Source organism: Neolamprologus multifasciatus, chromosome 16 (genome assembly GCF_963576455.1).
Source record: "Neolamprologus multifasciatus chromosome 16, fNeoMul1.2, whole genome shotgun sequence".
Lineage (NCBI taxonomy): Eukaryota > Metazoa > Chordata > Actinopteri > Cichliformes > Cichlidae > Neolamprologus > Neolamprologus multifasciatus.
The window spans coordinates 20,798,538-20,826,489 of record NC_140454.1 but is presented as its reverse complement, the minus strand read 5'-3'; the positions used below and the strand labels follow the sequence as shown (position 1 = coordinate 20,826,489).

At 41.6% G+C, this 27,952-nt stretch overlaps 1 protein-coding gene across 4 annotated transcripts; it reads right to left on the bottom strand.

Annotated features, from left to right (window-relative positions):
* Positions 1–238: 238 nt before the first annotated feature.
* LOC146500766 (activin receptor type-1-like) lies at positions 239–27,145 on the bottom strand. 4 transcript variants are annotated; one of them, XM_085136303.1, is made up of 13 exons: positions 26,954–27,145; positions 26,734–26,850; positions 14,057–14,130; positions 13,222–13,473; positions 10,628–10,900; positions 10,188–10,460; positions 8,321–8,526; positions 6,070–6,169; positions 4,188–4,334; positions 3,685–3,960; positions 2,049–2,246; positions 1,442–1,572; positions 239–1,335 (listed from the first exon to the last, which is right to left on the bottom strand). In XM_085136303.1, exons 3-13 carry the CDS (start codon positions 14,106–14,108, stop codon positions 1,201–1,203), a joined length of 2,043 nt encoding a protein of 680 aa, XP_084992429.1. In that variant the 5' UTR covers positions 14,109–14,130; positions 26,734–26,850; positions 26,954–27,145; the 3' UTR covers positions 239–1,200. The 4 variants fall into 4 exon arrangements, with proteins under 4 accessions (XP_084992429.1, XP_084992430.1, XP_084992427.1 ...); XM_085136304.1 differs by having other exon boundaries at positions 26,961–27,145; XM_085136301.1 differs by having other exon boundaries at positions 26,734–27,145.
* Between the last annotated feature and the right edge of the window lie 807 nt (positions 27,146–27,952).

Below are 27,952 nucleotides of genomic sequence, written 5' to 3'. Positions count from 1 at the left end.
AAGCATAGCAGCCAGACTTCCAAAAATCTATTAAACCTTCAAGATATCCTGTGACGACTCTGAAGAAAGGTCACATCAAAAGAAGAAAGATTTACTGAACAGGAGCCTGATGAAGGTGGTGGCAGAGAAAAAGAGAAGGCATCACCATTTGAATTGATCTCAAGGTTGTGAATTTCTTTTACAGACTTTTGAGATATTTCTACACACTTCGACACAGTATCAAGACACCAGTCAGATGTAATTTACTTCTTTTTTTCCCCATTTTAATTAATAGAAATAACTAATTGATATAAAATGTTAAAGAAATTAAAAAACGCTGAAGTTTGACTTCAGTTACTTTGACAATGCACGCGTTAAGACAATATACAGGCTTTACAGGCTTACTTACAGGCCTCTGGAGGAATACAGTTCAGCATCATCTAGCAGATATTGTATTTGTTCTTTTAGCATATGTCTCTGTAAAGCTGAAGAAGCAAAACAAGATAAAAAAAATACAATGTAAAGTTAATGATGATATACAAAAGGTTTGCAACAGAGTACCTTGTAGTTGGACGATATCAGGAAACGGATGGTGCCACTGACTTGACTGTACAACTAAATGTTACAGAACTGAACAAAATCCCAAGAAACTTGTTCTGACAGCATTGTAAACAGTGGTACTAGACACAAAGTGAGACATAACACACCTCAACATGTTCACTGTGTTACAAAGTTTGCTGACTGACTAGGCAAGTTCAACCGGCGAGTTGACATCTTTTCCAAATGGATCGACCGCAATGCAAAAGAACAACACAGTACAATTAAAGAGATAAAGAAATGACCGCGTTCAGACATTTTCCAAGCTAAAAAATGTTTTCAAACAAAATCTGCTCTTCTAAAAACAAGCAACCCTACTCAAATGCCCTGGTACGTTTCTTCCTTGAAGAACATTTCTAATAGTTGAGCTCCTATGATAAAAGTTGAAATAGATATTTTCCCATTTCTAAGACCATCGGCAGTCTCGGAAATGCCTGGTAAGCCATCTTTGGATGCCAAAATATGTCCCTCAAATGTTTTAAAATAAATATAAGTCTGTGCCACTATAAGGGCACTGAAATTATTGAGTCATTTATCTTTTGAGATTTTTCTCTAAGGTGGTCCATCCTCCGGACATCTTCAGTGGCCCTCAGTACATGCCTGCTTCGTCTTCTCGGGGAAGGCTCAAATGTCTGTTTTTATTTTATCCAGAGAGTTGTCGATCTTTGTGAGAGTCTTTTTGATGCGCAGCGCCGTTAATCTGGCTGACGGATTCTGGTACCAGCATTCCTTCATGAGTTTAGCCATGGAGGTTAAAGTCTAAAAAAGAGGAAAAATAGAAATCGATCAATGTGCCTGATGTAAACACTAAAAACTCTGGATTTTACCTCATTTGTATATTTCTGACAAAAGTAAAATTACTTACTAGGTCTGAAAACCATCTGTTTGGGATGTTGGGTCTCTGCTGATCCACACACACAACCTTCCTCATATCTTCAAAGCTCGGATCATTTGGGACCACGTCATGAAAAGGGGGCTTGTAATCTTCTACAATTCCTACAAGAAGAAGACAAAGAAGAACAGCTTACTTCGGAGATTGCACAGTTTAAGAGTGTAAAGTATAAAAATATATATTACAATGATGGCTGACTGAGATGTCCACTCAATATCTTAAATCCTGCTTAAAGCCCCTTTAACAGTGAAGATAAGAAGTGGGTTTTAGTTCACGGAAAGTGTATCAATGCTACATATTTAAATCAATATATAAAAAGATTTTATTCAGTCCAAGCTGAAGCCATGACTTGTTTTGTTTCTGAAGAAAGACCTGACTACAGCCACCTCAATGCAGTATCTTTGCAAACAGCACAAATATGCCATGCCCAATTTTCTGATCGCGTACATAATATTTGAAGCTGTTCTTATAGTTTCTACTACACCCATCCAAGACTAACAGATGGCCTTGTGCCTTAGTGACATAATCACAACAGGTCAGAGCTGTGATTGTGACAGTGTTGTGTAAAACATGTACTGACCATTACTGACTGTCCTCCTGGCGATCTCCCACAGGACGAGGCCCAGGGCCCAAATGTCCACTCTCTTGTAGGACTCAAAGCAATCCATCTGGATGGAGTCATCGAGCACTTCAGGGGCCATGTAGCGCTTTGTTCCAACTTTAGGGTTGTTCCCCACGTCTAACTCGTTTGTGTCTTGAAAATGCATGACAGCCAGACCTTAAATGGAAACAAAAGAACACTTTAAAATCGCCGCTTATACACATGTAATCAATGAGATTAAAAGAGAAAATACTTTAACTCTCTGAAGGAGCTAATTACTAAATATTTTTAATTAAGTCATCATCCAAGTGAGGCAACAATAACTAATACAGATACTGGAGTGAAGAGGAGACTAAGTTTTCCGACACTCATCTTTTAAATCAGTCGATTGGAAGGTTATTTGTTCACCATGCGTGGCCCTGTTCGCCCAAACAGGATGTACTCCAACCCAACAACAACTCACTTAGGAGACAAACAGCAGCTACCATGTTTGTAAGGACAGCAAAATGCGTCATTCAGGGCAGAATTTATTAAATCGAGCCTGTAAACATGTCAAGCCTGTCGCCAGGTTATGGCTTGTCCCCGAATTAGATGTTATTCAAGCATCCGCAAACGGAACATTGATGCATTAGATAAAGTGAACCAAGGTCCTCAAAATGTGTTTTTCGGTTAAGGGCAAAGCAATACACCTGGAAGAGGATATTTTTTTGAAATAACTAATGCGGCCGAGTAGACAGATGCAAATTGAGCGACCTTGAAGCGAATATGTCTCTAACGCAATGAATAAATTGTAACCTTCAATTAACCTCTTCAGTTAATCTTCACGTGCATCAGCTCGGATCTGCTTTTATTGAAGCCGTATTATTGATTGCACTGAATAAAATACTAAAACCGAGACGCTCCGTTATTCTGTGAATATTATCGCTGCCCGCTGTACCGTTTTATAATTCTCGCCCAAACATATATATTTATCTGTGGCACACGGAGGAAAGAACGTCCTATTCTACGTTTCCTTTATGCCACAATATGATGAAGCGGCACAGAACAAGACCAAGGAAGCATTTACCTTCTGCTTCAACTCTTCGGTTTTAGCCCTCATATCATACTAAACCTTCATAACACTGACAGATGTAGCTGATGTCAAAAAAAATACCCCCTCACTAGTTGTTTAAAAACAATAAGCAACTCATTAGCTCCCTTAATGTCTCAAAAAACGGCATGTTTGTGCACTGATCTTGGAGACCCTACACACAGCTTTGCAAATGGTGGTCTACATTTTGTAGTCAGCTTAGGGGCCCGGTATACCGGCCGCTTTAGTTGCTTTACGTGTCACCAGTAATATCTTTTTTTTTTAAATTTTTGCCGTTAAGGCGCATGTAGCCGCTGCAGTAATCTCCTGACTGTCGCCCTTCAAGGAATACTGCCACATCAGCACTGATATAGGAAGAGAAGAAGCCAAAACTCGAAGCAAAGACATTGCTAATTGTATCCTTCAAAGTTTTTCCATAAAGAATCATGTTTATGAATTGTTGCGACATCTGCCTGCCATGCGTGTCATTGCAACGTTGTGGACCCCTGCTTTGTTAACACAAACACACGCGCACACTGTTCTCACCGAGATCAGCAATGCTGCACTGTCCGTTCTTTTTCACCAATATGTTTTTGCTCTTCAGGTCTCGGTGGGCAATAGCTGGCTTGCCATGAGTGCCAAAGATCTCGACATGTAAATGCGCCAGACCGCTCGCAATGGAGAGCGCCATCCGGAGGCAGCTGGTTGCGTCGAGGGTGTTGAGCTGAAGGTAATCGTACAAGGAGCCCATCTCGTGAAAGTGAGTGATGAGCCACAGCTGGGTGCTGGAGTTCCTTGAGGTCATGTCTGAACCGATGAAGCCTACGTGGAGAGATATGAAATTAAATATTGCTCATCAACAGAAATGTAAACATGCAACCAAGGAGAAATTAGCATGCATTGATCCTTATACAACACACTACCTATATAGTTTTCATGCATTACTCCTAAGAGTGACAGCTTGATATGATATCAACTTTAATGGTTGTTGTGTCCTTCAGTGCATATCAGAGCTCACTAAACCTGATCATTTATTAAAGGTTGCATACCCAAGATGTTTTCATGTCTCAGCAGCACAGTGTTGTAGATTTCAGTCTCTCTGAACCAAGACTTTTCATCTCGAGAGGAGAAAATTTTAACTGCGACATTCTCTCCCTGCCACTGGCCCCTCCACACTTCACCATAACGGCCCTTGCCTGACAAGTAAAAAGAAAAATTATGAATCGGTGTATACACACACACGCACACACACACACACGCACACACACAGAGTTTGTTCATATTCCACCAAATTTACTATGAGCACACTTGGTGGACTCCATTATGTGTAACATTCAAACCTGCACTAATCATTTTTGTGGCAACAGTGAAGATTCATTATATTTGTTATAGCATAAACATCTCTGCAGCTTTTTAACTGATCAAGATATTGAATGGATAGTTAATAAAGTGTAATATTTAACAGCTACAAACAATTACCTGTTAAAAGATAGTAAACAAGATAGCCTAAAGGGAAAGTGATTATTTGAAATAATATGCATCAGGGCAAAAAAAAGAAAGTGTACTTTGAATGCTAATGTCCTTAAATTATTTATATTTATATTTATTTATTAGTAGCCATAACTTTGTAGGCTTACTATATTTGACAACTTATTATACTGCCCCCCAGTGGCCAAACTAATTAATATAGTCATAACTGTAATAAAAAATGGTTTAGAGTGACGCAGGGTTAGGGAAGTCATTTCAACACAAGTGACTTTCAACATGAGTACCTTTTCATAAAAACAAATTGCCACAACACATTGTGGCAATTTGTTTTCCTGAAAATATGCTGACTCTTGCCAGCATTGTCACTGACACTTATAAAACAATCTCAAGACTGAATTGCAATTGTGGCTCTGGGGACTTCACTGCTGAACTGTTGCACATTCACTCTGGCCCACTTTCACGATAAGCTCACAGTGCTCGTCTGTTTTGCAACCAATTTCAAATTCATATTTTTATCCTCTTGATGATTTATCTGAAGATTTGGAAGTTCCTGAATTTCATGTTTTGAATGCTCACACAGGACTTTTTAGTCTTACACCTTTTTCAAGACATGAAAAGTTAAATATGAACCAGGAACTTCTATTTGTAGGCCTATCAGACTGCAAAATACTACATGAAATGTTGTAAATTACTGTACTAGCTATATTAATGATCAGCTCTACCTTAATATATATCAAACATGAGATTCTAAAGTACTGTAATCTGGTATACACCCATCGACAACAAAATTAAGACCAGAGGCTTTCAGGGTGTGTCTTGTGTTGTTGGGCACTGGGACATTAGCACTATAACCTCTGGTTCCCGTTGGTTGCAGGATGGGCCTTCTTGACAAGACTGCTCTTATAGATGCTCGATTATACTGGGTTCTAGAAAGTTTAAAAGCAGGGTAGCACTTTGGACTCTGTCGGTTTCTGCAGTTTAAACTGTGGTGAGGCAGATTATGCTGCAGGAGGAGGATGCTGCTTTTGGTGAGTGTTGATTCCCAGTTGGGGGTGCTCAAGAACAATATTTAAGTGGGTGGTAAGTGTCAAAGTAACATCCAAATGAATGCCAGGAACTGTGTTTTCCCAGCAAATTTCTGATGAGAGTAGCAATGTTATTTACCTCACAAATCAGTGCTTTTAATGTTGTTGCTGGTCGGTATATAAGCACGCAATATACATGGCTGTGCAGGTCTGTCGCTTCACAATCTGTGCTGCCAAAGCTGTAAAGTTGCCCCTATGCTTAATCTGAGTGGTGGAGTACCCTTTACATCTCAACATTTCTTTGCCAGAGGACCTTTAGTCTGCTCAGTTACCGTGAAATGAAAAGAGGAGGCAGATTTTTTGTTTCCCCAACTGTGCTATTGCAAATAAGGAACACAGCTTTTGACAGGACACCTACCCACACACTCATTTAGCGTGATTTGTCGTGCAACAGTTCTCTGAACAAGGAAAGGGAGTCCTGAGCCACTTCCTGAAGTGCAGGAATGATCTAGCAAATCCTGGGAAAGAGAAAAAAAATTAAATTGAGAAAAAGAGCTTATGAATTTATTTGTGCGGCTGTGGATATATTTGCATGTGATCTATATGAATGAAAAGCTCAGTCCCAAAAGAATCCTGTGGCTCAAGCCTAAAAATGGTGAAATATGGAGCATCTGGGACTCCGATGGAGATTAATAACAAGCAGGCTGTCTTTGATGTGGCACCCACATGGGATGGAGGGGGCCAAGCTGTGTGTACCAAGATAATGTGTGTGGGTGGGTGTGTGTGTGTTTCTGTGCTAGTGTTGCAGAGTGCCCCCTGCTGAGTAAATAACAGAAGTACCACCCCCTCCCTGGTGACTGGTGTGGGTGCTGAAGATTTTATCTAATCCAAGGGCCAGACTCCAAAACAGGCGCAATGCTGCTAAGCCTTTTATTTTTATCTCATCTGCAAGACGTGCAGCATCCCAGCGCTAACGCAGGAGGGCAGTGCACAGCAACATAGTCAGCAGCAGCTGAGCAAAACAAATGACTAACTAGGAGGGGAGAATGAGGATTGAAAATAGAGGGGAGTGATGGCTCAGATAAACAAATGCATAATGCAAGAGCTGCCTGAGAGACAATTTGGAATCACAACACAGGAATGCAAGGCAGAGGCCATAAAATGAATGATGAGTTGCTCTGTAGAGAGTTTAAACCCCTCTCTTTGGTGCAGGAGGATTGTTTTTAGGAGTGCATCTTTGGGCCGGGCTGTTAAGCAGCAGAATGTGATCAGTACGTTGCAATATCATTAGAAACAGAGGGCAGGTCTAGGCAGCAGCTACCGAGGGACAAACACTTTTCACAAGCATGCCATTGTTCATAATAATCTTTCTCGTGGTGCTGCAAAAATAAATCAGATAATCTGGAATTTCAAAAGTTTAGACCACAAGTTTAGACACGTTTATCAAAAGAGAACAACTCTTGAAAGATTACTGAATGGTAAAACGCACGGTAACAACCAAGTATTTTGTTAAGGCACCAATTGGACTCAGTTTATGCTGAACATGATTACACAGTGTGTGAGCCAATGAATGTGCTGGGTTGTCTTTCAGACTAAATGCTAACCACAGGACTCCACCTAAATTCTGGATTAGTTTAGCGGGCTTCAAAACCGCAGAAAACTCACAATTCATGCATGAGTGGAGAGAAAAGAAATAGCAAAAGACATTCCCTCTAACCGACTGGGGGGGGAAAAAAAAAAAACTGGGAGGAGCAATGGCACCACCCACACATTCAGCCGCAAAATTCATACATATGCATCTAGTGTACAACTGCTTTAACTTTTCTTTCCTCAAGAACAAACGGTTCTTAAAAGTAAGAAAGAAAGTCCAGAGCAACAGTCTACACAGTTCAATTTAACCATATTCGGAGACTGATCTAGCTCAAATCGACCCAAACAGTCAGTAAACCAAGGCTGGGATGACACACACTTGCAGACATGCATGCTGACAGCTGCGGACACCACAGATGAGTAGTTGTCCTCACTTTTTGCATGTCCACTAGACATCCGCACAGAGGATTACTCCTGCTCTATGATAAGGAACTTAACACCACTCTTGCATACTTAAAGCGGAAACTACATAAGGCTATGTTTAGACACTACCAAGCTATAATTTCATTCAAATTACTAAAAACATGAGTACTTTTTTATTAAATGGCAAACATGGGAGTTTTACAGGTTTAACTCATGGCAGGACAAGGAGACTATAATTACAGTGCCATCGCATCACGGCTTAATCACAAGATTGAATTCTGTTTATGAAGCTGACGCAACTCTTATCTTTTAAATAGTGGAAATGCGTACAAAGAGAAGGTAAAAGTCCCCACTAATCCAACAGTGTTTAAAAATCATCACAGGAACCCCTCAAGGTAATACAACACATAATTAGAGGATAGGAATCACACATCTCTGTTATTGGATCTCTGTTACAGTGCAAGTCTGCAGTAGAAACTGTGCATCATACCTGGCATCGTACAAAGGGAAAGTAATGGGTGCAAATAAAAGACTGGAATTTGATTAAGCTTTATATCAAACAAACTAGTGCATTATACTATTCCTTGAGCTGCTAATAAAATTGGTTTTTCAGGTGCGTTATGAAGGTAGCCACCTTTGTGCCATCGACTACTCACCGCTAGAGTGCTCTCGCCCACATTAGAAGCTATAAGGCCATCAATAGTTCCATATTCAGCATCTCGGGAGGTTAGCCTCTCCATTTGGTTGTGGTGGATCCGTCTGAACACCAGGATCGCGACAGCAGAGAGGATGATGAGGACAATGATGGGTGCCACGATGACAACAGCTAGTGTGGTCACACTGTAGCTGGATTGCTCATCAGCTGTTAAGGGAACAGAAAAAATTTACAGTGTCACTATCAGGTCATCCCGTTAGATGGTTTTAGAACATAATCAAATTAAATCTAGCTTCTTTCTTTTCTTTTTTTAAATCTAGAGTTGGTATCGGTCGCTTGCAGTAAATGACACTGCAGAGTGTTCATTGAGCTTCAGGATCAGACACAATGAGGGAGCGGTCTTGGACCACACAGGTTGAGGATTCAACCATACACAAAACAGAGGATTGCAGCACTCTGCAGGCTTCCTGAAGAAACAAGTCGGGGTGGGTGTGAAGGTGCATAAAGAATATCCACACACAAGAGTGTTCACTCATATGCACACATAGTAGAGCTCATCAAGTCAGCAGAGGCCATCCTGAGGAACTGACCACCATTCACACTTTCCAAACATTCCAAGGAAAAAGACTGCTCGGCTCTGCTTCCAGCACAGACAATGATCCCCTTTTCTCGACTTGCATAATGAACTCCTTCTTCCAAATACACATAACTAGCAACACTTTCTAGGGGCTCACTATATTTGAATCAAGCAAACATGGTGAAATGCATTCAGCTGCAAAATGTTACATAAAAATTTTTATTTCATGATTATCTGCATTTGTGAGAATTCAAAAGACAGAAGATTGCAATATAGGAAAGTATGCATGTCATGCGTATGGTATGGTATGGTAGTAGTGGTATATGGTACATGTATTGCTGGATGGTATCACCGAAATGTGGTCAGATGTGGGCTTTTACAGATGGGGATGTATCACCTCACTTATTTGTTTTAAACTCAAGATGTTCTGTGCAGGGCAGCTTTGAAAACAACTCCCATTTATTTAGACTTTCTTCAAATTTTTGGGCTTAAATTAGGATATTTTTGAGAAAAACTAAAATTCAATAACAAAACAGCATTAGCGTAATACTATGTACTACTAGTACAATACAGAATGAACTGACATTAATAAACTGTAAATATGTATTTTAACCATTTGTGGAAAGTGCTGGATACAATAATCATTTTCACAACTGATCTATCCCTTCAATGCCAAACCAAGATGATAAGATTAAGGCATATTAGATCTAAATGTGTCATGTAGGCTGTAGTATCAAATGCATGACTGTCGAGGCTAAGGTACAGGTGAAAGAAATAAAAAAGGACAAAAGCTCTGTGTATCGATGCCTGACTCTTTCAATCCCAGGTGGCTTCACCCTCTGGGCTCTTGTCAGCCAGCCCTGACAGCCACTGAGAGAAAAGAAGAGAAGTGGACCATGACTAAATAATATTCAAAACCTCCCTCCAGTTGCCCACCGTCTCCCCTTTTTTTCTGTTTCATGACATGCCAGGAGTGTGACCACATGGATGTGTAACTCAAGCCAACAGAAACAGTCCAGAACAGCCATGGCAGGTAATTTCACAGCTGAAGCTATCTCAGTAGAGGATGATGGAGAATGTGAATGTGTGTTGCTTAGTATAAACCGTAGCATAAACCAACCATATGGCTACTCCTTCTCTGAATATGAGACATCTAGGTAGTACTTTGAATGTGGTTAGTGATTTGATAAAAAAGGAAAAAAAGAGTTCAGAGTTCAACACTGAGAGCAGAGTTCTTGCAAATCTTGGACAATCTGATATGTGATGCATTCTGGGTAGCATTGTGCTGTACCTTTGACAGGGAGCTCCACAGTTATGTTCATATTACACAGGTGTCCCTGGCAGCAGTCGACTATCTGGTCTGTGGAAGGCGGGGTCTTGCAGGTCATCGTGCTCTGTTCTAAGACCTTAAAGCAGCCTTTTTGGGACATTATGATGCCGCCGCTGACTGTCAGAGATGAGAAACACTGGTAGCCCAAGCAGCGATTCTGTGTTCCACATGAACCACCCTCGCACACGCACTCATGCTCCTCTTTGCTCAGGGACTTACTCTGGACTACTGTACCTGCAAAAGATTCAGAAAGAAAACTTTTTAAAAAATGCAATGAATTAAGATTATCTCTTGGTTAAAAAACCCCAATCATCCATGAAACCTTTGCACAATCCTAAGTTACATACGGCCTGTGAAGGAACAGCAGCCAACAGAAACCTGTACAATGTGTACAAAGTCACCTTTCCCTGGGGCTTGCACAGTGACGTTCATGTTACACAGATGGCCCTGGCAGCACTTGACAACATGGGCCGATGAGGGTGGCATGGCACAGGTGGCTTTGCCCTCCTCGTCGTCCCTCAGGCAGCCCTTCTGTTGGACGGCTGCCCCATCAATCATCTTCAGAGCGGAGAAACAGTGCTGGCCTGTGCAGCGATGGCCATGCTCGCACACACCGCCCTCGCATACACACTCTTGGTCTCTGAGGACTGGTCTGCCAGCAGACAGTTGTACATCTGATAAGAGGAAATAGATATGTGGGGAAACCCATTAGACCAATACCATTAGCAACCCATTAAATTAAAAGGCATTCACTCACATCAGAATCATGCACGTTGAAAAGATCCATTTGCTGGACATTCACCAACGAGAGCAGAAAATGTTTTGCCTGTTTGAATGTAGCATCTCCTGATATAAAACAGATTTTACCATTTTGTTGAAACAACACTTATTCAGGAGGCCTACTCAAACAGACTAGAAAAGATTATTTAAATCTTTGATTTTAGTTGTTGACAAGCACGCACATGGTTCATGTGACAGATCAATTGATTTTCTAGCTTGCGATTTTAAATACATTTTCATTATCAACTGTAAAAGCAAACAACAATTAAGCAGCTATACTGTAGAATAATTTCACACACAGGTTTCCATCTCACACACGGCTCTAATAATAACAGCATAAAGCTACTGGAAATTAAACAGACTTTAACAGAGTCCATTAGCTTGAAATTGAATGTGCTGAAGCACAGAGCTTGAACAACAAACCTTACAACCTTACACTTGTATAACTTAATAAATTTCAGTTTAAATGCATGTTTACATGTTCAGGGTTTGGCTACGTGAGATGATTGCTTGTTTGTATATTGAAGAGGTTCGTTATTGTTTGGCTGACACCCATTTTAAGTTTGTCGAAATCTGGGGCCCTTTTCTCAATCATATTAATGGGAATTTAACATAAACTTTAACCTATTTGACTGCACTTTGTGTTTGTGTGAAACTGCACCTCTGCCGGACCCTGATTCCTTCCAGGACATGTTTCCCACATCTTCCGGTCTTGGTGAACTCTCTGTTGCCCTGTCTAAACTCACACAGAAGATCATCTTTTTTGGACATTGGTGTCTCTTTTGAACTTTTGATTTGTACTGGCTAACTGGTGTATTTTTATGTATTTATTTATTTTGTTTTTTGTTTTTTTTTCCTTTTCTTTCCTGTTTTCCTGTTTGGGGTCTTTTTTTGTTGTGTTTGGTTTCTGTTTTTTTTTTTTTTTTTTCTGTGCTTAAATGTTATTGTTTTTGAATCTTACGTCCTTTGTCTGGTGTGACGTTATGTAACTTTGAACTTAAAATCTTATAAATAAACATTTAAAAAAAAATTTTTAAAAAATGCATGTTTACATTTTATTCACCAAAGGGTGTTTATTGTCAGTCAAGTCGAGGGTCTAGGATAAAGAGTGGCATTTGATGTATAAAGAAATACACCACTTGAGCACATTTTTCTGAGTTACAGTATTGAGAAAAATGAATACAAGAGATCTGACTCGACCTTGCTGAGCTTTTTCTTTTTCATATTCATATTCTAGGTAAAATACTTTGTATGTGTTTGCACGTAAAGCTGATTCTGTTAGAAATCAAAGTTGTAGTCATGACAGCAGGCAGTGCTGCAGATATACACATTGCTGCAAAAGAAAGCTAGAAACAGCACACAATATCTCGTGTCCTGCACGATTGCTTCTTGATTATTTTATCCTATTAGGTATTTATGAAGTGTGTTTTCATGATTAGTGTACGAATTCTTGAGTTATGGCCAAAATGTTGTTTTGCTGGATCATGAGAATGGGATGAATGGACCCAAATTCCAAAACACAATGCATCCATTGTCAACTGTTGCCAGTTCAGAGGAAAAAAAAGTGGTGTTACAGTCCAAACACTTCTCGTCTGGGTTTCCATCTGTAAATTCCACCAGTACAGCTGTTAGCAAGAGCCCTCTTTTCATTAGTACCTACTTGAATCAACTCGGCACGGTTCACCATGGTTTTTAAGGTTTTCCATTGGGTCATAGTACCCGGTACCAGGTGCTTTTTTAGTACCTGCTCAGTCAGGGTTCCAAGCAATCCGAGGTGGTACTAAAATGTGACGCTGTGAGACTGAATTGGCTGGTCGGTAGCGTCACTTGATGAGTCACGAAAGCGCTGTTTACGAAAATTAAAACCACCATTTTTGAAACCTGGCAACGAGGGAAATGGCTACAAAAAACGATGCCATGATCCCCGAGTCTGACAAAAAGCCAGGTCAAGACCAGCCAGCCAAGACCGAGCAGCAGGTCTATCGGACATGTTGCTATGATGACAACAACACACATTAGGTAGTACTGGATTGTAATGGAAAACCAGTCAAGCCGAGTTGAGTAGGTAGTAATCGAAAAAAGGGGCTAAGGAGTCAGCTACCACAGACTCACAACTTCCAAATCCACTGAAAAAGTTGTCCTGAAATTCGATTTCACAAAGTTCTGCAGAGTTTAAAGCAGGACAACTTCACAATTCTCTTTGCAAATGCCTCACCTTTTAGTGGGAAGTTAAGAGAGATGTTCATATTACACAAATGCCCATAGCAGCACTTCACCACCAGCTGAGGAGTTGGTGTGGATCTGCAGCTCAAGGATCGGTCTTTGTCCCCCAAAATGCAGCCTTTACGAACGAACGATGTCCCGTTTATCACCGTGAGAGAGCTGAAGCACTCCTGGCCAAAGCATCGGTCCCCACTGCTGCAGGATGATCCGTCACATAAACATTCATTTCTCACACCGCCCTCACCTGCAAGAGGAAACAATTAGAAGATCAGGATTCACGTCTGAGAAGACAGAGGTCCTACAGTAGATGATCAATACTGAGGGCAGAAATATGACCCTTCATGTTTAATCACAATAAATGATCAATGCTCGCTACTTGTTTGCATGTAGCGATAATACATACTGAAGATGTAGGGAGAAAGTTTTGCTTGCCAGAATAAAGAAAAAATTCTACTGTAATCCGCTGCCACTGCAGTAGTTTAAAATAACACTGACAGACAGCAGATGAAAGGCAGACAGACTGAGGAGGGGTGGTGAAACAGTTTTTTGTTCTATGCATGCATGAAACTTGAGGGGGACATTGAAAGAAACAGAAGTAACACTGAGTATTTTAATTAGCTCACAGGAGGAGGGGGTGTTTCAGATGTCCATAACACAACTTTTTAAGCACTGTACATATTGTTTATTCTGTGGATATCTAGCACAGACACTACACCGAATTGGATCCTGTCTGGTTTTGTCGACAGGAACTTTCCGTCCCTTTCGATACCGCTCCTGTTCAGATCTGACATAAAAAGCAGCCTTTTGGTTTATTATTAGAGACTTACCTTCTAAGCTTGAACAGGGGAGGACCAGTGTGATCACAACTAACAGAAACATGTCCACACTCGTCACTGTAGACCTGGAGAGGGGGAGGGAAAAAATTAAAACAAAAACAAAATGGCGAAAGTGGCACTCCAACTATGAAATCGTGATTTTTATCTTTCTATATCAGCACACTAGTGATATCTTTGTGAAAATTCCTTTCAGAGGACTACTTCATAAGACAGACTGAAAATGGCAGGATTTCCCCATTGAGGTAGGAATATTAGAGTGAGTGATTTTACAGAGGGAGACCTTTTCTTGTTTTCAAGGGAAAAAAGTCAACACCAAGTTTAAAATGCTCAAGTAAAGTGGGTCTCATGCTTTCCTGTTGTCCTGGCAACAAGGCAATGAGTGGCAAGCAATGGGGAGACTGGTGCTCTCCTATTGGCTGCCTCAGTGCGTGAGTGTGTGAGTTTGTGTGTGTGTGCGCGTGTTGGAGGGACAGGCTGCTTGGCAGTGAGGGGAGAGGAGCAGACAGACATGAAGAGGAGGTGGAGAAAGAAGAGAGGAGGACAGTGTGGGTGCCCGAATACTATCGTTTAGAGACCTGGTGACAGTCTAATCGTTCAATATTTAATGCATTTGTAGGAACCGTCACATACGCTGTGCAGTAGTAGGGTTTTTTCCATTTTGGACTGATTTTTTTTTTTGACACAGTTCACCTGTTTATCTCACACTGCAAACTCCAAAATAACCATTTTATAAAGCTGATATGCAAGTGTTGAGCATACACGTAGCTTAGAGCGTGCCCCGTTTATGCTATACCAAACACCGGGAACGTTTTCTTGGCACCATGTGTGTTTGCGCCTCAGTGCATCTGCGCCGCTGATAAATACCCCAACCCCTCCAAGCTTTTGTGCCCGTCTCCCAGACATAAATGATTAAGCACGTAATGTTAGCATTAGGCCAACGGCAGCGTCTGCACAGCCCGCTCACACACAGACCACATGCTGCTCCTTTAATCAGAGCACAAAACAGAGGCTGCCACACAGAGATAATCGGGAGCTCTGTCTGCTCCCTTTGGACCGGAGAGGAGAGGGGAACAGCAACGGAGGCACGGAGAGCACGGGGCAGGCGGGCATGAGGAGGCAAGGGAGGAACGGCCCAGGGGCAACTCGGGGACAGTGGGTCAGTGAAGGGCAGAGAACGGAGCGAGCGTGCGAGAGAGATGTGGGTCACGGTGGGCCACAACACTCAGTTAGGCTAAAAGGAGGGAGGTGGCTGTGGGGGGAGCGAGACAAGGAGGTGTCTAGTGTCAGCGCCCAGAGGGACAGTGAGAAGAAGGGCGCCATGCTGTTGAAAGGGTGGGGTAGGTGAAGCGGGGGGACAGGCAGAGCTGTGATGGAGTCAGAAAGCCGGAGGAAACGGGACAAAGAGATAAGCAGAGGTGTAGAAGGCAAAAAATAATAATTTAAAAATCCCAGGCCAAATAAAACAGATGCATGTTCCTCGTTATCTTGATATATTGACTCATACGACTGGTAAGAAACAAAAAAGACAACATCAAGCACAACATGCTGACTCAAACACTGAACAGATCAATAACTAACCTCAATTAACTAAGTAGAGCATGTCACAAGGCTCTGCTTAATGGCATCAATTAGTGCAGGCAAATGATTTGCTGCATTTTTGTTTATATTTACTGCCAAAACAGCCTCCACGGGGCAATGAAATTATGTCTGTCTCAGTTCATCTCGCCTACTCAAACACTTTGTCTTTAACAAGCTATAAGGAACGAGGCACTCACTGGATATGTGTGTGCTTCTTGGATAGACAGCAAATATTTTAGTCTGAGTTAAAAAAAAAAAAAAAAAAAAAAAAAAAAAAAAACCTCATGAGTCACCGGGTCTTCCTTTACAAACAGCTAAACAGTAAACATACAGCAAAGTACCAGTTAGACTTGATAACCAAAAAATGTGAAGTCCCTGCAAGTTTCAAACAGTACAGTATGCATATGCATGAATTCAAAGTATACTTTATGCATTAATAGCAATATTTATGTTGCATAAGCACAGTAAACTGTTTCCACCTATGACTAGGCCATGGCTAGTTGGTAGCATATCATAAACCCAGCTAACAGCTTGGGCTTCATAAATACAGAGCCAGACATGATATTGGAAACCTCAGAAGGCTTTCTTAGGGAAGGAAAAGAAGCAGAGCTAGCATCTGCAAAACTGATCTGAGCAGACAATTTTGTCGTACTGTGAATGTGTGTGTTGCGTCCCTCTACCCCTGCGTATTGAATTCTCTGGCAGCGTCGTGTAGTGTGTGCTCACAGAGCTGACATCCTGCCAAGGGTGTGCTCTCATTCCCCCACTCTGTCTCAACCCCCATCTTTCCTCTAATTCCCTCTTCCTATGTCCTCTGAAGTTGTGATGTAATAGGAAACTGGTATGAACGCCACATGCTTATTATAACTTAAGATATATTTTCCCCAGTCGCTTATTGTGGTTGGAGCCAATATTGTAATAAGCCTTACAATACTATAAGGCAGAAGGAAATGCTAATAGCTTTAGAAAGCTGCCCTGATTGTGATATGCATTAAAATACTTTGAGGAAAATAATGTTATATGTGCATTCCTTCTCTTTGCCTTCCTTGAAAGTGAAATGTCAGTTTGCATTGGATGCCATTTATTATGCTCTGAGCTCCTCTGTTTGTAAAATTTGACTCAAGTATGCTACAAAGAAAATGTTGATCTGCTTGCACTTTAGTTATACAGTAACTTTGCATTTAATTTTCTGAGGCATTCTAAATGCAGGAAACGTTCCTTCTTTCAGTAAAGTACAGAATAGAAATACTTTTTCCACCAAAGACGTTCTTTACGAGGGCTTCAGTTTCTCTGCGTAGGTACCGACCTTGTATGAGCAGACATAAAAGATTACGTTTAGCTTAACACAAACAAGCCCTTGTGTGTACAATCTAAGATAAACACCTGAAATAGACATGGCTCAGCGAGAAGTATGTTAGGGTAGACTGCTGCCGAGCGCTACTAGAAAAACTTGAAAGTGATCCTGCATGCCACCGCTGCCATTTTATGATGCCACAATTCCTTCCCAGACTCTTTCCAGTGATCTCACTCCAGAGGGCCATCTTGATAAGCATTACTCTAAGAAGTTGAGCGGAGCTTAAAGTGATTAGATAGAGATAATTAAACATGCTACTCACATGCTGTTACTGGTGCAACTGGACCAAAAGGCATGCATAGTGGGGAATATAATTATTTGATCACCTGCTGAATTTCTAATTTTGCGCACTTACAAAGAAATTAACAGTCTCTAATTTTTTTTGTAGTTTCTTTTTAATGGAGAGAGACTGAATATCAGCCAAAAATCAAGAAAAAACCCTTTACAAAAAAATTATAAAATTGATTTGCATGTTATTAAATGCAGTAAGTATTTGATCCTCTACAATTGAGCCAGAATTCAGAACCCAAAATTCTGACCGTCACAGATTCTGGTTCCACACGTGTGGCACACAAATTACAATCCATCAACTACAGCCATTCCTGATCTCATCTCCTGGTGTGTATAAAGCACATCTATCAACAGCATCAATTTCTTTCAATCCAACTAGGGATGCAACGATACCAATTTTTTCAAACCGATACGATACAGATACTTGGATCTGAGTACTTGCCGATACCGAGTAGAAAAACCGATACTTCTACCACACACACACACAAATGCAATGAATTGGAAGACAGGTTTTATTTTATTCTCTGCCGATAATAAATAATATCTTAATAAAAGTGACCACAAAAAAATTTCAAGTGAAAAATAAGCACTTCTCTTAAATTATTGCAGAGTCTCCACATTGTAATTTAACAAAATATCACTGAACTATTGGCACTGTCTCGAGCTTTCAGAATAATAAATAAACACTTCTGTTTGAAATAAAATAAATACAAATTAGGTTTGAGAATAAAATAAACTTTTAAATTATTGCAGAGTGTCCATATTATAAACAAACAAAATAAGGAAAGTATTTGGCATTGACAAACGAACGTGGATCATCAGTCCACCGTGCCGTTAAACCAAGGACTGACATCGCACACACTGCTTGTCTTTACCTCTTTAGAAAGTTTTGGCACCATTATCTCCCTGATGTGTGGGCGGCTGGGAATTTCATATTGCAGCTCGAGTATGCTGAGAAGACGGTTTGTTTTCCACAACCGGCATTGGCTGGTCATCCAGAGCAATAAAATGAGTCAGAGCCTCTGTTATTTTAACTGCCGGTGGATTTTCTCTTGACATTTTTCATCGCTTTTCCAAAACCCGAGTTAAAGTTGGCTGTTCCGGTCCACACTGCTGACATTTTGTTTAGCCTAGCTACAGCAGCCTCCAGTTTCTCTTTTTTTATCTGGAGCCGCCAGTCTCCCTCGTCTAACCCTGTGCCTGTTTAGCGCGGGATGTCCCCCTAGTGGCCAATCTAAAAAACTACAACAAAAATGACAATCCACCCTCTGATTAATGAAATAAGTTAGTATCGGTTCGTGGTATCGGTTAACTTTTACGAGTTAACCGATACCACATTTTACAGTATCGGTGCATCCCTAATTCCAACCTCTCCACCACTGTGAACAAGACCAAAAAGCTGTCCAAAGGCTAGAATGGGCTACCAGAACAAATGCAAAATCTTTGATGAGAAGGTGACAACCCTTGGTGCAATTCTGAATGAAATATAATATATAATATAAAATGACCACCAATCAGCCTGGATCTTTAGCTCCATGCGAGATCTTGACTCATGGGGTGAGGATAATCAAGAGTAAGGTGGTGGAAAACCCAAAAATTAATATTAGGACACGCTAAGTTGTAACAGGGACAAAAGTCTTTCAGCATCACCATCTTAAGTTTGCCAAGAAATGTCTAAATGATTCGGAGATGCTTGGGAGAAAGTGCTGTGGTCAAATGAAACCAAAAATCAAGCTTTCTACCCGCCATGTTTAGAGGAAGAGAAATGCCGAGTATGACCCAAAGAACAAGTGGAAACAAAAGCGTAGCGTCTGGACTTCTCAGATGAGAGGTGAAATGTCTTCAAGCAACTTCAAGAAATCCAGACACTTTTCTTTCCAAGCTCTTTAGACTACGATGACCTGGATGACTGAGAACCTTCACAGATACAACATGTGGAAACATTATGTTTTGGGGCTGTTTTACTGCTAAAGTTACAAGACAAGTTCAAAACGTCACGGGGCCAATAGACACAAAAAGCTACAATAAAATCTTGGGACGAGAACCTCATTCTGTCAACTGAAGATGGGTCATGGATGGGTCTTCCAATGACCCTATAACATACAACCAAGTCAACAAAAGACTGGTTAAAGAATACGCTTATTAAGGCCAGGGAATGGCCTAGCCAGTCTCCAGACTTCAATCCTCTAGAAAGTCTGTGAAAGGAGCTGAAACTTTGAGTTACCAAGTGGTAACCAAGAAACCTAAAGGATTTTGTGAGTTTCTGTAAAATCCGTCTTAAAATGTGTGCAAACCTGGTGGCCGACTACTAGAAACATCATACTCCTGTGCTTGCCCACAAAGGTTTCTCCACCAAGTACTAAGTCATGTTTTGGTTGGGGGATCAAATACTTATTTCACTCAATGACATGTAAATCAATGTGATTTGTAATGCAAATCAGCAGAGGATTAAATAATTATTTCTCCCACTGTAGGCAGCTGTGATTTTAACCATTTGATGAATTTTCTGCTTACGAGACATTAAGTATGATTAAAGCCAACATATTATTGCCACAATAATTTATAGCTGACATTTTAAAAGTGATACAAGACACATATTAATCTAGTTGGACGCTTTATTATTTGGGTCTGTTTTGTATTCAGGTCAGCTAAAGAAGAGGATGACAAAACGCTACTTTGTCTGATGAGCAGGGTGTATCACCGAGGTTGAGGAGGGAGGAGGCTGATGCCCTGCAGGAGCTGCTGAGTCATCATGCTGGCAAAGAGGGAGACGAGAGGTGGAATCTGTGTCTGAGCTGGCAGGCTGGCACAGTTACCATGGCACAAATAGCCTGGGCACCGAGGAAACTGCAGCAAACTGCAGGGTGGCGAGAGAAGAAACAGGCAGAGAATAGGGCAATGCAGATCCTGCTGTTTGTGTCCCTGTCCCTCTTTGCTGACCCACACCCAGACAGCCAAAGTGCCAGCATGCTATCAGGGACACGCAGATGGTTCGCTCCTAGGTGGATGTGGGTGTAATACAGACCTGAGGGCAAAAAAAAAAAAAATATCGTCCTCTTTGCAGCAGCCCACATTCGTGCATTGATACAGACTACGAGAAAACCGCCCTCAACCTGGCCCGGTTATTTTAGAACTAACCTGCATACAAAAAACATTTTGCCATTGCCAAACTTCAAATGCCCACAATTTCACACTCCACAGTGCCCTTGTATGACCAGCGTATATCATAATACTCTGTACTGCTAATGTGTGTGTGAAAGCCACTGGAAAGCAAAGCTCTTAATGTTTTTATGCCTGTGAAGCTCTTTGAACCTCTACATGAATTTGATTCAGTTCAAGTAAAACTGAATTGAATCGAGTCGAGTTGAATTAACCTTTCGAAACACTCCTCTTTCTCCGAGGGTCTCATCAAAATGGGAGATGAAAGGACTTCTGAGGTCCCCTGGAATCTGCAGTGCCCCATTAGCTCCAGCCAGGCTCCATCTCTTAGGGCCTTGCAGTATCTCAGCAGCCGGCCTCTTTTACAATGTGAGGAATGTAATCAAATGCAAATGCCCCCCCTCTGTTTGCCCAGTGTTTCACTCACACATTAATTGTGGTAGGCAACAGCATAGCGAGTTTTTGTTCTGTGGGTATGGTGCTACCTAAGGTGTATGCACACACTCACACCCACACTTTATTCTGGACTTCAACCAAATTTAATCAAATAACTATTCTTTTCTTCCTGTTGTGTCTCATCTTGCCCTCCACCTCTCAGGGCCTAAAGCAATATGGTTTTTTTTGTTGTTTTGTTTTTGTTTTCTTTACTTAAAATGTGTTCAGTGGGTAGGAGAAAAAATGAACAGAGGTAGAATTAGCAGGAGAAAAAAATATACTTGGTCACATTAAAAAAAAACTGAGGAATTAATAAGATATAGTGTTGTTTCAATTTTTTAGAAATAGACTTGTAAGCCTTGGCATTTGTTCTAAACACTGCAGAGGACCGACCCACTTTGTCCCCTTTGTTCTTTAAATAAGATGGTAACACATAAAGAAGATGTAAACTACAACTCCAATGGGTCACAGCTGTGGCACAAATCGCAACACTTACCGGAGAGGTAATAACTTTAATAATTTTCTAAAGGTGAATCCTCACATTAATTTAATTTAATCAAATCAACTGTAACCACTGTAGACCACAGAAAGTATAAAATAAGGACGTAGCTTCCAGATCCGAAGTGCCTTAAACCTGCATTTCATCTGTACGCCAGCAGATGGCAATAGCTGCGATTGCAGAAAGAATTCCAGCCCTATAGAAGTCTATGACAAAATTGTTTTCTGACTTGACCTCTGTCTGACCTCTGTCTCAGTCACTAATTTCAGGTCATAGTGAATAAAAAAAAAAAGTAAGACTGTTTTGCAAATCTTGGCCATAATTTTCCGTTTGGAGGATTAGCCACAGTTCGCTCACTGGATAATGACTTACGATTGACAAGTCAGTGAGCGCAGAGTTGCATACTCAAGCTCGCTGCTCCTCGTGACATCACCATAGCTACATCCATCTTTTGTGCGGTATATGCTGGAGGTCTATGTTTTTCCAATGATTCTCAAGTTGGAATAAAAGATTAGAAACTTAAACGAAACAAATACCCATCTCATTGCAATGTAGCTTTTTAAAGCAGAGGCAGTGGGCTGAGAAATGGGTAAATAAATGCTTCATCAATAAAGCAGATCGCTTCCAACAATACAAAACGGGGTTTCTTATAGCCAGCAAACATTTGCTGTGTGACAGGAAAAAATAAAGAAAGAATGAAAAGTATGTTTTCTTGTTTCACAAGAAAAACAAAAATTTTCATTTCTAATAATACTTCACTGAAGTTTGATTCATTTGAAAAGAAAAAAAAAAGACATAACACCGGAGGCAATGTTAGATAGATGTCAAACACGTATGATAGAAAGACCAGGAGAGTACAGTGCAATGTAAACAATGAGTATCAAATTACATTCTCACACATGAACTCTGGAAAAGACTGGGAAAAATCACCAAACCTTTGCCTTTTTTGTCACACGCAGAATGTAGTGCAACTTCTTCAAAGACAAAAAGAAACCCTAAATAAATCTCTTCACAAACTAATGTTATGGCTGTATTATGACTTTGTGGTATGGGACGTCTGGGGTGGGACCAACTTAAATGCTTTACAGCGTTGCGATGGCACTGTTAATGAGTCTTCTACGTAATAGTCACCATAGCAATTAGACATTCATTTTCACACAGCATCAAAACATCTGAAACAGCCAGTTCAAACAGACTTTATGGCCCAGAGCCACGTTTGCCAGCAAAGGAATGCACAAACATTCTCCCTCCAAATGACCATCTTATAAAGGTTACCGCCCTGGGGCAATATTTCACTTAAAAGGACACCTTGATTTGTATCAAGGTGGACCCATTGCACCAGTTTTGTTTCTTGTAAAATAAGTCAGGCGACTAGACCAAAGAGCATTGAGTGCAGTTACCAAAAGCTATGAGAAGGCTCTAAAAGCTGAGTGACAAGACTCAGACGGATAACAAGATAATCCACAGTGAGTGGCCAACCATACATGGAAAAAACATTCATCACGCCACTGTGATAACCACTAAGTAAACAGCTTGCAACAAAACAATGAATCTGTGATCGGCAGAGAGACTGATCAGGGCCATGACGTCCTCCTGCCAGTCGAGCCTTAATGGCTTTGAGTTTCCTGCCTTCCACGAGCAAAGACTTCTCAGGCAATCTGAGCACAAGGAAACAGTTTTGAAGAATCCTTTACAATAAAGTCATTAATGTGATGTAACTATTTTCTGAAAGTAGATATGGGTGATAATTCTGTACTATCATTTATCACTCTGCAGTTGTTATTTATGATCATGTGGTAACACTGTTTAGTCAGGTTTTTTTTACTCCTGTTTAGGTTAACGGAAATTTCTGGGGCATTCGTGGTTAACTGATTAAGTATTTGCTAATTAAAATCTTCATTAGAATTAGCAGCCATGGATTTGGCGCATGTGTGAAACTACACTGTGACACTGATTTCAGCCATGTTGCCAATCCTTACTTCGATGTCAAAAGCAGTGAATGTCTAAATGTTATAAATGGCCCACTTGCCTCAAGCATGGGGAAGGGGAATTCGAGCAAACCCCATCGACTACAACAGCAGAGTACTACCATCATAACAGCACCATTTCAGTTTACAACCCCATGACACGTGAGATGAAACGTAGATTATTTTCAATTCACAGACAAAGTGCCCACACCAAATAAGAGCCCGTGCTGGGGACAGGGAATGAGATTAGAGAGAAGCAGGGACTGAAACAAAGCCATAACTTTCTCCCCTAACAGCTGAGCGATAAGACTGAAGCGAGTGAAGGGCTCATAAAATGTGTATTGCAGACTGTCTCCAGTGCAGTCTGGGGTTATTGTGGAGAGAGAGGAGTGGAGCCGTGAGCACTGCAGATCTAGGTGTGTGTGTGTGCGCATCTGAGGAGACAGCAGCGTCTCGTCTCTCTTCTCTCTGTCTCCACTGGTCTTCATCCACATTTGAACACAGAACAGGAGGAATCGATAAGTCTGCGCAGAGCCACCAGATGAGGAGACGAGCGAGCTCCCAAACAGCAAACAGAGGAAGACTAAAAATCTGGCAGAAACACAGGGAGTCTTTTATCTCATTCTCTTCTTCCCCCCTCTCTAACTTCCCATGTCCTGCTGAGGCTGCAGAGCCTCAAAGTCCCAGACAGCTCTTCTCATCGCGATATGTTTGGGCTACATAAGGCTGATGATTATTAAAAGGCTGAAGGATTTTTTGACTAAAAATAACACTGCAGACAGAGGGCCCCTTTCTAAAAAGCTGGACACAAGCGTAGAGCACAAGCAAATTCAACCCACATGCCGCGTTTCTCTGCAGTCGGCCGCCTCGTTTGATGCCAGGTCTGTTGCTAGTCAAACTTTCGAGTAAGTCAGCACACAGACAAACAAGCCCAGGTCACACATGCAGACAAATCGTGACGCGAGAAAGCTGAAGGTAGCTAGTCTGACACCGCACTTCAAGCCAGATTCTTTCCCCTTTCTATCCTTGAGCCTGCACCTACCACCTGTTTACACACATATCCACACACACACTTTCCTCCCTCGCCCCTCCTCCCTCCTTTTCTTCTCCAACTTGAGAGCCACCTACAAGGAAACGCGATGAGCCTCAGACATGAAGCAGTCTATCTTGGTCTCATAACTGCAGTTCCCTTGTTAATGACAGACTGTGTAACCTGATTCCACACACATATGCATATACACACGCCACTCCCCCGCCTCCCCCGACACACACACACAGACTCTCGCAGGGTTTCAGAGCTTTTCTCTCACTCCACTCGCATATTGTTACAACCCAAACTGCCAGCTGCTCCTGACAGCCAAATTATTGGGCACACTAAATGATTGCTATCGGAAGCCTTCCTCCCCCCCCCCCCCCCCCCCAAAGCAAACCCCTCGCTTCATATTTTCTGAAATAGCCCGGACTTGCAGGGCAAATGAGGCGATTTATGGTCATCAGAAGAGGAACAGATACAGGAAAACACTGGTGTAGGGGCAAAGATATTCATATATAAAGAACTTGGGAGCTGCTATGTGGAAATTTAAAAAAACAAAAACTGTTATAAAGATGCTCTATAAATATAAACATAACTGGCTGACGATTCAGCTACTACCGTTAGTCTGTTTGAAACCAGACCAAGAGTTGGTGAGAGGGAGGAATGGCCCAAAATGGTAGGAACAACAGCCACAATCAGACTGGTAGTTATTTCCTCAGATGAACAGAACAGGCTCCCCAAGACCCCCCCCCCCACCCCCACCCCCAGAGTTGAACTACACACAGTCACCCAGACATCCTGACGTCGCTTTATCTGACCGCTATCAGCCAGACTCCATGAGGCCAGGCCTCGAGAATGACCGGCGCTCGCCAAGAGGCCACAGCTCAGTGACTGGCCAGCTATGGGGTTACATTCTCCAGATCACAACCACACAGCCACTAAGTGCCACTTAACGCTGCCACTAACCAAGACACAAAACTCTAAAGCGCTATCCGCTTCAAGCCTTCACTGATTTGAACATCTCTCCCCAGCTAATATGGAAAAAAAAAAGAAAAATGATATTTGTGAACAAGTCGTCTGTGTGCTTCAGCTAGTAGTAGTAGCAGCAATTAAAGGGCACGGGCTAGATGGAGATTTTTCCTGAAACTGTGACAAAAAAGCTTTGAATGGAGACGGCTTTCAATTTAAACCACCCTTTTAAAAATGAACATGTCACCCCCCCCTGACCCTAAGTTGCATAAGCCGTTAAGAAAATTGATGGATGGATTAGTATGGATCTCGCCCAAATAGTCTGCTCTGCCAGACTTCGGGCTTTGTGTGTGTGTGTGACAATCAGATTGTCATGTGCAGACACATCAAGTGCAGCCAACTTAAAAAGTGCACATTCGAATGGCTTCCCTGGCATTTAAACTCAGTGTGTGGGATTGTCATTTTGTGGGATCTATAACAATGAGTTGATTCTGAGAAAGAGCACTTAAGTGTGAGACATTCCCCATTCACACTTCTTGCAATCAGCACCATTATCTCTGAATGTTTTCAGCCAGCATTAACACCTTTCTAATGAAGTTGGCACCCTCTCATCAGCGGGTCTACCAGGTTTCCATTAGATTGTCCCTCCAAGTAGTTCTCACATATCATCTTCTGTTTGGTTTATATCTATTCCACATCCAATTGATGCTCTATCAGTGACGTTTAAGTAGCTTTTTTTATATTTCCAACTTGCCCAAAATTAAATCCCGAACCACTCCTAGTCATACTGTGTGTTCACGAGTGTTGGTGGCGTCCCCCGCCCCGCAGGACTGCGTTTGTGATGTTAAAGGTGCTCAGCGGGCGATGATGGGGCACGATTGAGCTGGAACGACCCTCCTAAAGACTGCATGACAAAAACTCTTCGAGTCACAGCTACTTGCAATGTCGTGAGCTTGATTCGACTGCTTAGGAGAAATCAGAACCCAGCACAGTCGCAGTTGAAAACCAGATTGTGGTTATTTTGGCCTGGCGCTCATCCTTTCATTAACAAGAGACACATCTGACAAGGTCTCTTAGCTGGTGGTACACCGAGCTGCGCGGGGAGCTTATCAGAAGCGGCTATTTTGTTTTTGCAAAGTCACAAGAAAGACACGTTATATAAAAATATGCTCGGCTGCAGAGCTAAACAGGCCACGATTTTACAAAGCAGCTGAGAGAAGGAGACAGGGGTTTCTTACGGGAGTGCGTCACGAAGCCGTCTCCGGCAAACTTTTCCACGTCTACCGAAACGTCCGCGCGCATATTCCAGTATAGCCTGGATTAAATTACATTTTAGAGACGTCACGATAAATAATAATAATAATAATAAAAATAAAAACTTACCTCGCGGGTTATTTTTTTTTCTTCAAAGCGCTGTGAGGGCTAGGTAACCGGCGCAGGTCGAACTATTCTGCCATCTCCCGAGAATTCACCGACAATACCCGATTTGTTTTCCAAAGTCTGAAAAGCAGAGGCTACATGACGCCAACATTGACGCCCGTCTTTCACTCGGCAGAGAGAAAAAAGAAGCCAAATATAATAATTGTTAAAGTGACAAACTCACTCCGTACTCATTTTTAGGAGAGAGTAAAATCGAAGACGCATTTTTGTTACGCTGTCTGGGCTTCACAACTCGCACCCCGGCGGCGGCGTTTTCGAAGGCAAAAAGCCAGGATTGGAGGAGGAAGTTACCTTGGAACGCAGTAACGCTGGGTGAGACGATAAAGACACGTTTCCTGTCGGCTATTTCAAAATAAAACTCATCTGTTTAATGTCTCATCTGTTTAGTCTGAGGAGCTTTGTGGCGTAGACTGACAGAAATCACCTGTTTCTGAATGTCAACAAGACAAAAAGAGACTAAGCCAGGTGCTGTTGGTCTGGACTGGAAGACCAGCAGTGATGCCGTGTACATGGAGGGGATGAGAAGACTCTACTTTCCGAGGAAGCTCAGATGCTTTAATGTGTGCAGAAAGATGTTGGAGATCTCCTACCAGTCTGTGGGAGCGAGTGCCATCTATTTTGCTGTTGTCTGCTGGGCAGGCAGCATCAGTGTCAGAGATGCCAGCAGGATGAACGAACTAATCCACAAGGCTGGAACCATTATTGGCAAGAATCTGGAGGTATTTGAGCCAGTGAGGGACAGGAGGTCACTGGACAAACTGCTCTCCATCACAAACAATCCATCTCATTTCCTCCATGCTACTCTACAGAAGCAGCAGAGCTCCTTTCCCTAAGTCTTATTTAACCCTGCAGCCATGACGAACACTGCAGGAAATCACTCCAATCATTCTCAATAAAACAATACAGCAACTCTCTCCAGATGAACACCAGGACATAGAATTCCACACAGATGTCTGTGTTAAACCTTCTTGCTGCTGTTTCTTAGACGTAGAGTGTACATATTATTCATTAATATCATTTGCACTACTCCTTTGCACAATTTCAGGCTTACTTTTTATTTTTCATTATTTTTAGTATTGCTGTTTATGTAAAAATTGTTTGTATTACATCCCATTAAAGCACCTTCACTGTGGGCCAGCAGTACTTTTACGTTGGGCAGTTT